The sequence below is a fragment of the Rhizophagus irregularis genome, chromosome 1 (assembly GCF_026210795.1).
Source record: "Rhizophagus irregularis chromosome 1, complete sequence".
NCBI classification, from domain to species: Eukaryota; Fungi; Glomeromycota; class Glomeromycetes; order Glomerales; family Glomeraceae; genus Rhizophagus; species Rhizophagus irregularis.
In genome coordinates this window covers 6643291-6655144 of record NC_089429.1, presented here as the reverse complement: position 1 = coordinate 6655144, position 11854 = coordinate 6643291, and the positions used below count along the sequence as shown (strand labels likewise).

Below are 11854 nucleotides of genomic sequence, written 5' to 3'. Positions count from 1 at the left end.
AGTTGATAATCGATCAGACCAATAACAAGCATCTTAACCTGGTTTGTATATAATGTACTGTAATACTAGGAAACGGGAACCGTTGTAATAAGTCCAGAGCGAAAAACTAAAATTTGCGATTTTATTGGGTTACGATCACGTGGCAGACAGAGAAATTCACGTGATCGATTTTTTTTCATAGTGCGTAGACATATATTGTCCTTCGCTTCGCTCCGGACAATTAATTTTACAATACATTTAATATAAATTGTAGCAAATTATTGTAACATTTAATTATAAAATAAATTGTAAATTTAATTATAAAAATACATTTGTAACTTTAATTATAAAATACATTTTCTCTATCCTCATTTAAATACTCCTCTCTTTCCTTGCAATCAAGTTTCTTCCCTCTTTTCTTTTCTTCGTGCAGTCACTTTGCATTCCCATAAGCGTTCATTTCTCCACCATTCTTCGTCTTTTTTTGATGTAGACGCCAATACTATTAAAGAAAAACTTTCCCTAGAAAAAATAAACTTGAAGAGCTGGCTGCCTAGAAAATGAAATAATCCAATGTTCTTCAAAGTTCGAAACTAAATTCCACGCGTCTATACCCGACTAGAAAAAGCAAAACGAAACGTTAGTAAGCGTTTCGTTAGAAAAGTAGTTCAAAAAAAAAGAAAATCTACCGAATTCCCATGCAACAAATACCTGAAGAACAATCTGTCTAAAAAGGGAGAAACAATCAAGGAATAATTTAAAATGCGAGTAGTAATCACACTAAATTAATGCGAATACATTTTTCAAAGATCCGGTCGCCTAAAAAAAAGGAGAAATATCGAAACATTAGTAAAACGGTTAGTTAAAAGGAATAATTTCAAAGAAAGTTCCAATACCAACACTTTTAAGATCCGGTCGCCTAAAAAAAAGGGAACCCCGAATTATTAAAAAACGTTTCATTAAGGAAATATAGGAAAACATATTAAAGAAGTATCAATATTGTCTGATTTCTCACCGAAATCCCACGGTGAACATAGACAAGGCCTAAAAAAAAAAGAAAATTTAGTACCAAAGACGACAAAAAAAATACAATAAACTATTAAAAAAACCAAAACCTACCTCTATTTCCACAAGAGACGGACACATTTTTATTTCCAAAGAGAATTGGCAAACCCTAAAAGAAGAAAAAACGAACTATTAATAAAGTTCGTTAAATAAAATAAAAGAAAAAACAAAAAAAAAGCTATCATACCAGAAATCCCATACCCAAAGAGATAAAAGAAAGTAAACGAACTGTTAGAAACTGTTCGTTAAAACAAAATTAAAAAAAAATTTGAATAACTTAAAAAAAAAGAAAAAAGTTGAAACGTTAGAAAACGTTTCGTTAAAATAGATAATAAAGAAAAAAAAAATTCCTACCTTATTTCCACGCGTCAAAATAGCTGAAGAATCAAGTCGTCTAAGAAAGCAAGAAAACAACTATTAGAAATCGTTCGTTAAAATAAAACAATTAAAGAAAAAAGACAAACTTACAAGATAACTAGGATTTTTTCAACAAAAAGTGCGAGAAGCGGGAAAGAGAAAGAAAAGAATAGGGAAATGTAAAAGTAAAGGGGGAAGGAAGAGGAAAGAACGAGGGAGAGACGAAAGGTACGAAGGGAAAGAATGAAAAAAAAACGGTTTAAAATAGTTGATCGAACATTCGAACTGCGGATTATATCACGTGATACACGTGATACATAATTTTATGGCTTTCCCGAAATTTTTTCATTTATGTAATTGATCAAAATATACGAAAATGGAGTAACATTCCTATCCAAGCAAACGTGTTCAATTCTTTGGTCAACAATTCGGTCCTCAAAACGGTGGAACGAAATATTCTAGAGGGAGACAAACTGGAATTACACCAAATTATGGATTAACCATAATCCTTATGACGTGCCCACAAACGAAAAATTATCTCGCGCTCAAGGGACTCGCATTAAGAAATTGAGTTTCGTTTACCCAGTCCAGTTCAATTCAAGCCAAGATCGTTTCATACGCAAATCAAAGAGATCGACAGACCGGAATTCTACGGCGGATATTCTCCAACGCATTGCAATTGTCCTATGCATTATCTGTTATTCTAAACTTTATCCCAGCGGTCTTATATTATGTGTGGACTGTAGCACTACTCACTTTAATAAAATTAATTCCACTTTACAGCATTATCAACAAACACGCTACTGGTTCAATCTTTGACTTACAACATAGGATCGAAACTTCAAGAACGTTCAACCTTGCTAGAGTTTGGATCCGTTATCCGGTAGGACTTTCAGTAAAATTGTAATTTATAATTACGAATATGTGTTTGAACCAAAAAATTTTGGAATAAATATTCTTTGCAGAATTGATGGTTTAGTCATGAAATTAATTTCAATTTTATGTATAGTAATAGGCTCGCTATACGCAAATTACATTTTGGATATCCGATATCCGGATATCCGTCGGATATTAAATTCTAATTCCATTACTCCAACATTACGAAATGAATTTTTTAAACTTTTATCATTAAGGTTGATCATTGGCTTAATGACTACCCGCTAAACTATTTAAATCTTCAGATATTTATTTTTAAATCTGAATAATCATCCAATTTATTAATATCCGTTCAAACAACGGATCCAAACTCTAAACCTTGCAATAGAAGATGCAAATACTAATGCTTTATCTATTGATCACCCTTGCTACACCAATTTATGCCTGCTGATCTTACGACCTTATTTTACAACTACATCGACAAACAAAAAGCCGTGACACGGCCTTCAAAGGACTTATTATCCCGTTCATGCAAGAACTAAACTCCGTTATTTGGACGGAACGTGCTAACAACTTTAAACCATGGGAAACAACACAAGGCGCTACCGCCAATTTTTTAAACGTGATCGTAAAGAAACCTCCAGAATCAACCACGCGATCGATGGGCGTCTAGTAATTTTTTACATTCAGGCAACTGGGAATCCCATAGAGATAGTCTTTTATTTGAAGATATGGAGTTTAATAGTTTTTTTTATGATTTGATTTTTATTTACTTTTAATCCTACCAATATAGCTAATTAATTGTTTTATTTCTCGGTTCCTTTTTCTTTTACCTCGGCTGTACTTTTATAGCATCCCCGCGGCTTGGTTATCAGTTTTTTTTGGTTACTAGTATATAGTTTTTTTGTAACTTTTACTGTAACTTCGTTTCATAATCACTATCGCTACTTTCTTCGTGACTTTCATCATCTGCTTCAATTCCTCTCCCTTTATTATTTATTTTTTGTACTTTATTAAAATTAAATATTAAACCATCTTCCGTGCCATCTATCGCATTTGCCACAATATTTAAATGAACGCATAATCAAATTGGTATCAATTGCATCTCAACTTTCTTTTATCCAATTTGCTACAAGGGAGTATAATACGTGGAATCGCGTGACTTCAAAAAATTTATTTAAATCGATTCTGCTTTCCTTATTTCTCACCGACCCTCCATCTTTTCGTTATTACCTTATCCTTAGGACTACTTTGTAACCTCTTTTCACAATTACTAACTAAATCTGTATTCCAATTTTCATTATTAAGGCGTTTGGTGAAGTTTTTATTCAACGCGTGTTATTTTTGAACTACATCATGTTGTTCTGCTATACGTATGATCTCTACACCAACCCTTTTAAAATTCGCTCTCCTATAGTCTCCGGACTAATATCATATCTATTTATTCCCACTTTCTTTATTGCCTCCCGTTCGATCGCCTCCCATTCCATTTGATCGCCCGCTTCTGTTGATATTCCATTAATTTCAAATCTACATCATCCATTTTATTTTTATTTTTTGTAACAGCATCACCACTTTCAATTTCGATGATATTGATTGAACTTCTTTATTAATTTTCGAATACACATACTCTATAATCCAACAACCTCCTCTTCTGACGTTAACTGAGGCACTACATCTTCATTCTTTTTGACTCCTAGCATCTCTACATTCACCTTATTCGCTACACGTGTATTAATCTTGGTTAATCCATTTTACATAATCGAATTCTATTTAGTTCCAATAAAAAATAAATTACATATATTAAAATATAAATCAAAAGTTCTTTCAGTGTGATGAAGGAAAGTTCTATATGCTCGACATCATTCATCGTTCTTATCATCCATCGTTCTTAAACAGTTAAAGAAACTAAATATCGAACTGATGCGCTAAATGACAATCGGTCTTAACAATAATTTCCTAGCATGATTAAGATCCTGAATACGCATTACTGAATCAATTTGTCCAAAGATTTAGCATAAAATAAATATTTAAATAATCTTCATGCATTGAAAGTCGTTCTACTTAAACGTATTTGTTGTTGCAATTGAAATTCAACAATAGTACTATCCGATTCAAATGAAGAAAGTATAATTTGTCAATACTACTAACGCAGAGGGCTCTTGTACAATAATCCATTAAGTATCAATTAAAAATTTAACTTACTTGTAAATACTCTACGAAGCCTCGAATTATAAATATTCATCATTGCTCTACTTTATCATCATTATTTGTTTCATCATACTTTCGTCCAATTTAATAATAAATCTTAATAATGGGATTTGTGATAACGTATATAAAAGCTCTATTTTTTACAACTAGTAATAATAATAAAAAATTGTCATATTCTAGCAAGGAGGTTGGCTAACTTAAAGATTATTCAATCAATGTAACTTCACGTCATTATCTTTTGTGACAGCAGTAAAGACAAAAAAAGTGATTTCTTCCGCTATACTCTTTATTCTCTCGGTCTAAAGATGGCATAATTCTACAGTACATAAAAAGTACATAAAATAGCATGTTTCCTTTGCAAAAATTCCATCAGATTTTCGCCCACTGTCTTGTATCCCGTTATCAAATAGCAAATACTTTTTCTTCATTGTATTGGGTCGAAATCACACTATCGGTAAGTTGACTATTTCATTCTCTTGTCATGTTGATAATTTATACGAACGAACATATTAATGGTTGGAAAAAAAAGTTTAAATTGAATTTCTTTCCATTTTGATCAATAAAAAATTATGTGATAACATTGATTACATTAATTATGTCATTGATAAAAGGGACTAATAGTTTTCTATTATGAATAGAGATAATGTCAAATAGTTAAATAGTTGGTCAAAGTTATATATATTATTGGAACTTGTGAATGTGGACGTTGTCGGTACATTATAGTAGCAAAAAGAAATCAAAGAACTAATTTGCTATATCAAAGCGTAAAAAAAATTCATTAAAAAATCACTAAAGGTTAGAAAATACTATCTACATATAAAAATTTCTTTTAAAATAGATAAAAAAAAACCTATTCCATGTTAATTGTGCGAATTGTTAAAAGTTGGAGTGTGAAAGCAAAGGCTAGCATACTTATGGTATATTCTAGTACATCGAATTAATCATGTGGTTATGGTCAAATTTTGTCATAATGATCGGCAAATCTCATTACACAAATAACACAATATCTGATATGATGAGCCAATACTTTCGTTCTTCACGTTGTTTTGAAATTTCCATAATGGACATACCCTTCACCTTTAAAATAACTACAAAGCCTAGTAAATAAAAGAAATTATATGTTAATTTTTTTGAATAATAATTTCGTAGTTGGCACTATTGTTCAAATCAAATTCAACAGGTGCGATTAACTGAATAACAGAATTACAATTATTAAAATACAAAAAGAAATGGAAATTATGGCATTATACCGTCCGATCAAAAAAAAAACAGAATGTGGATGATGACAATAAAAAAGGTACCGAAGTAGTATTACTCCCAGTAAAGTTCAAGAAAACTAATAATCCCTTAAAGGTTGAAGAAAATGATGCTTCTAATATCATAGTAGATCCAATAAGACTGGCCAGAATCAAAAGAAATACCTCAAAAGTAAAGAAAGCCACTTTACTTGGTAAAACCTTCATGATTTCTCGTCAAACGTCACGGGGATCATAGCCTTCGTTGTGGTCGGAAAGATAGGACTTATTCTAATGAGGATCAGCTGTTTAAAGTTCGTTAGAACTAGTTAGAACTAGTTAAAATTTCTCCTAAGACTCAAAAATCAAAAGCCTCTAAATCTAAAGCTCCTATTAAGAAACTTTCCGATGCAATTACTGCAGTCGTTTCATCTAAACCGAGCAATTATTGGCAGAACATATCGCAAAGATCTCGGAGATTAAGTTAATCAAAATTTAAATAATGGTTCGAATTTAATGGCTTCATTGTTAACTACCGGAGTTAGTAAAACATCATTATACAAATACAAGTGATTGAGTTTAATGCGAGTTGGTACTCAGAACGAAAAAATTTTGTCTAACAAAATATCACTAAAAAATAAGTCGATTACTTGTTTTTTTCAATCAATAAAGCTTTGAGTACAAAAGAGACTACAAAAAAAACACATATTAAGGGATTAAATCGATGGTATACCGTATATTTGCTGGTGATCATGATGGTGTTCAGGATACCTCAAATGAACAAGTCAGATCAAGAAAACTGCAAGAAAAGAGAATTTACAAATGTGAAACGATCTCATTAGAGAAGCTAATTGTGAAATTAATCGTCTTAAACTTGTTACCAAAGTTATTTTTGAAAAATTTGCAACTGTAGGATCTTTTGTAAAGCTGTTGATGCAATAGTTGAAAAGGATTTCGTGTTATTGCGCCTGCATGGTTATAGTGCACGGTCTTAATGAAGATCTAGAGTGTTTTGCGTGTAATGAGGAATATAATTTGATGTATTTTTTTCTTTCTTATCTTGTGCAGTTAGCGAAGATGTGAAAATATGAGTTGATAGGTAGCGTATAATAGAGTGTGTAGTATTTATGTCTTAGTTTGGAAGGAATAGTAAATTTTCTATAAATTGTTACCAGGTGTTTAGCGTGAGACGAGGATTATTATTTGATGTATTTGTAGTTAAAAGAGATTGGAAGGTGTACGAGTTGATGGGTAGCATATAATAGAATATGTTCTATTTATTCCCTGATCATATAATGTGGAAGGAACGAGATCAGTAGTGTTTGATGTGTAGCATCGATTATTATTCGATGTATTTTTTCTTTTTTTGTCTTCTATAGTTAGGGAAGATGAAAAAAATATTGGATAGACGGATAGTGTATAGTAGGATCGTTATTTATTTTTTTGTCTTGTAGGGAACGTTAAATCCCTTGTTGATGAAATTGAGATCAAAAATGTTTGATGCACAACAAGAATTGTTATTTGATGTATTTGTAGTTAAGAAGATGGGGAAGGTTATGAGTTCACGCATGCGTTATAATAGGGGAACGTGTAATATTAGTGCTTAGCTTGGAAGGAACGTTAAATTCTTGTGAAGTTGAGATCAAGTTGTCTGACGTGTGATGAAGAATATTATTTGATGTATTTTTTCCTTTTATCATGTGTTGTTAAAGAAGATGGGAAAATATATGAATTGATGGATATTGTATATATGGATAATATATACTTTGACGGAGGGACGTTAAATTCTTTTATTGACGAAGTTGAAATCAAGAGTGTGCGGCGAGGATTATTATTTGATGTATTTGCCGTTAAAGGAGATGGCGAAGGTAAGGTGTGTGAGTTGGTGGATAGCGTATAATTGAGGTATGTTATATATGTAGTTTTTATGTCTTAGCTTGGAAGGGAACGCTACTTTTTATGAAGTCGAAATCAAGTGTTTATGGAACGAAAATTATTATTTGGTGTATGTTGTTCTTTTTTACTATTAAATTCCTTATTGATGAAATTGAGATCAAGAGTGTTTAATGTGTAACGAGAATTATTGGGATGTATTTTTATTTTTCGTGTAGTTAGGGAGATAAAGAAAATACTTAGATTGATGGGTAGTGTGTTCATTCTGGTCACGTGATTTATATGAACGTGTTGATATTCGGGGAAATGAAAGGGAAAGAGAAAACGAAAGGGGTAACGGTTAATGTATTTATTTCTTTTTTATCTATCTAGCTAGAGAAGATAGGGAAATATACGAGTTAATGGATAATGATCTATTTATTTTTGGTCATGTGGTGTGGAAGGAACGTCAAATTCCTTATTGAAGTTGGAATCAAGGTGTTTTGAGTGTAACAATAATTGTTGTTTGACGTATTTTTTTTCTTTTTTATCTTTTGGAAACGGTGAAGGGTATATGAATTGAAAGTGGTGTATTAATGAATAGAGATTAAGAAATAGACTATGCGCAAAGATTTTCTTAAGTTAAAATTACTGTTTTTGTTATTCTATCAACGTGAAAATAATGAAAAATATTTGAATAAGAAAATAGGGAATATAAATTAGTGTGAATTGGAATTGTTCATTCATATTAAAGGCCGTATCAGTTTAGAAGTTTATTACCCTAAATTCATAATATATTTAATATCTTAATGATCTTTAATTTAAAATATCATCTCTTAAATAGTACAATTGCTACGTTTCATTTCAAGCAGAAATTTCACTTATCGTTAATTAAAATATAAGATCTTAAAGTTGATGATTCACTTATTTTATTAAGACAAAATGCTACAGGCCAGAACAATTAGGAGTTTCTATAAGTTATAAGAAAAAAAATCGGACATCAGAGATTCTAACCGATTAATGCGATAAATTTCTATTTAAATCAGAATACCGTAAAAAACAACTGTTGTAAAAATCTTCCAATTTTTTATTAATGAAAAATCAAGGGTTTCTCCATCAGTAATGGCAATGAATATTATTTTACTGATGTAGAGACTACGAGGGTATCTAATCCTTTTAGACACTTTCATCTCACACGTCAGTAAAAGGCCTTCACCATAGCGGTCTTCTGGGGATCACCGGATTCTATCCTACTCCTGACCCTCCCAATTCTACTTTAGCTCGCTAGTATAATTAATTAAATGATACACATTGAGATAAATTAGAATTTGGCTAATGACAAATGGTCTGAAAATAATAAAGATTTACTGCGAATCTCTTATCCATATTAAAGAGATAACATCTTCAAAGTAGCCAATTTATCTTCGATACACTACTATATTTCAAAAAAAAAATTGATGTATATTTATTCATACTATACTGTACGAAATAAAAAAATAAGATTGCATAACAAAACTCTAGACTCTGTCAAAATTATAAAAAGTGTGTGAAGACATTAATATCTAAATTATTTCCTAATCCAGGATGGGTTGTGTGACTTTCACGATTTTTTCGTAAATTTGCTTGACCAATACCACCCTTTAATTACTCCATTAACTTATAACTATTCCTTTATAAATTTTAGACGGAATTCAAGAATTAATGTAAATCGTACTAATCATGTGGTTATATAGTCATCCAATTGAATTTAAATAATATTAAATATTGTAAACCCGCCAAAATCATGATAAAATCGCGATCAAACAATTCTTGACGCCCTAGATTAATTGTGGGATTTGCACGATGACTTAAGAGTGAGTGAAAAAGTTCTCTCTTAAATGAGAAATAATATGTAGAGCGATGATTGAGTTTCGGCGTAGTATACTATCATATGATATACATTTTGACCCGGATTGTTAAGAATAAAAATCCGGTTTGCAACCAAACGCATTTTTTGAAGAAAATAAGGAACAATTAGCTATACAGTGTTAATAGAACTTATAGCTATGAATGCCGTGGCAGCCTGGTAACTTTATCTGTAACTTGCTATCTTGTAAAAATCCCCTATAAAAAATTTTTTAGAAAATTAATCACATATCGGAATACAAATTAGAAAAATGGTAATTTTTTCCAGTAAATTTTTTATAGGGATATCTAAAACAATGAAGAATGTTGTTATGAAACCTATTCTTAAACGATGTTTAGAGTTCCAAACAATGATATAAACATCTTACTGTAATAATTGCTGCCACAGCATTCATATAAAAACTTGCTAGTTTGTAAAAATCATACCTAAAACAATGAGAAATGCTGTTATGAAGCCTATTCTTAAGTGGTATTTAGAGTTCTAAACAATGATACTAATAATTGTTATAGACATATATACTGCTGTATATGTACATATTATGGTAAATCGGCAAATCAATGAAATGGAGTGCATTTTGTAACGAAGTACTAAAAAAATTTTTCATCAACTAGAAATTTATTTTTTATTAATAAAAATAGAACTGTATTATTCATGGATTTTCTTTCTGTTTTTTTCTTATATAAATAAACCAGTCAAATGTATTACAAATATTTTTTGATCTTCATTTACTAATTTATTAGTGCAACCTAAAAATTACCTATCTTCGGAAAAATTAACTCACAATCGACTTTTTCAAGGTTAATATATTATTAAATATTATATAGCGAATATTTTATATACTAAATATAATGACAAAGAAAATTAATTTTACTTGTTTTTAACCTGTTTATTTGATTTTTAATTATGAATATTTTTTTTTGTGTTCGTTCATCGTTGGATTATTTATTTATTTATTTAATCTCTATAATAAACAAATAAATAATTATATGTATTTAATATTTGTTATTTCCTTTGTTAAACAAACAATAGATTTATTTTCATAAATTCTTTGTCATCGATAGCTAATTTTTATATATCCAAAATTTAAGTGGTGCATCCAGATTAATTCTTCATTTTTTTTATTTTTTTTTTTCATTTTTTTGGTATACGTAGTTACGCCGATGAATCTATAGAATTTATAAATAGGAAACTGATTATTTTCTTTTGCTAAGGAGGTTGATAGATGTTTCATACTTTAAATTAAATAATATTTTGGTATATCATCATTTCTTTCGATTATTGTTTTGTCGATTTATCGTAATATTTCATGATCTAATATTAGAAGCGAATAAATCGACCGGGTTAAATTAACCGGTTCCATGTTCTAAATACAAATCTAAAATTCAATGGACAATTTTTTATTAGACCGCGGAAAATAGTTATTCAATTTTTATCAATAATTATTTGAGTGATTATTACAAGACTTTGTGATATATATCTTAAATGGTTTCTTGACTATTTTTATCATCATGATTGTTTTCTTGTTTTCTTAAAAAAAAAACAAAATTATTATTCAATCTATGACGTTTCTTCTGATATTCTAAATCCTATTTAGGTTTATTCAGAAACAAACATAACAATCAGTTATACGAAATCTCGGCGAAGACCCGACGTTCACAATCCTGACAAAACGTGCGTCCCAACATTCATTATCCCTCCTAATAGTACAAAAATTATTTATTAAATTTTAATAAAATAAATTATATCATTAAATTTACATGCAAAAAATCATATATTTTATTTAATATGAAGCAAAAACAATTGTTTATGACATTAATAAAAACATTAATTTTTACAATAAAAAACATATATTCTTTTAAATTATTACATATTAATATATCACCAGCGCTATGATTTGTGATCAGATTTCCCATTTATTTTGAAAATCGGACATTTGACAGGGAAAAAAAAATAATAATTATCGGAATTATAACTAAATTAATAATTCTCAATTTTGGCGTGTCAGCCTTCATATTTTATACATAAAAAAATAAATGAGTTCTAAAATAAATTAAGGAAATATTTATACTTTTATTTTACAAATACTGTACATGAAATTAGTAAATTTTATGATTTTTTTTTTATTAATTGGTAAATCAAAATTCGACTAAATATCTACTTGCGGTTATAAATTTAGTTCTGGTAGATATTGCGAAAATTTCTTTATTTATCTGTATAACAAATATGACTTCATAACATATGCTTGAATTAGATTATCATTATTTTAGATTGACACGAGAAATTATTAAACGAATTTTGGGCCTACTTCTGGAAGATGTTAAATGAATTCGAAATTATTTGTATTTCTTTAATA

At 29.7% G+C, this 11854-nt stretch overlaps 1 protein-coding gene across 1 annotated transcript; it reads right to left on the bottom strand.

The window, feature by feature from the left end:
• Positions 1–559: 559 nt before the first annotated feature.
• On the bottom strand, positions 560–2093 carry OCT59_001368 (uncharacterized protein; the record flags this gene model as incomplete). The annotated part of the gene is made up of 11 exons (XM_066139515.1): positions 560–597; positions 691–706; positions 778–798; positions 880–898; positions 995–1023; positions 1099–1153; positions 1232–1272; positions 1399–1438; positions 1513–1519; positions 1774–1874; positions 1984–2093. The coding sequence occupies 11 exons, from the start codon at positions 2091–2093 to the stop codon at positions 560–562; spliced, it is 477 nt and encodes a 158-aa protein (XP_065988913.1).
• Between the last annotated feature and the right edge of the window lie 9761 nt (positions 2094–11854).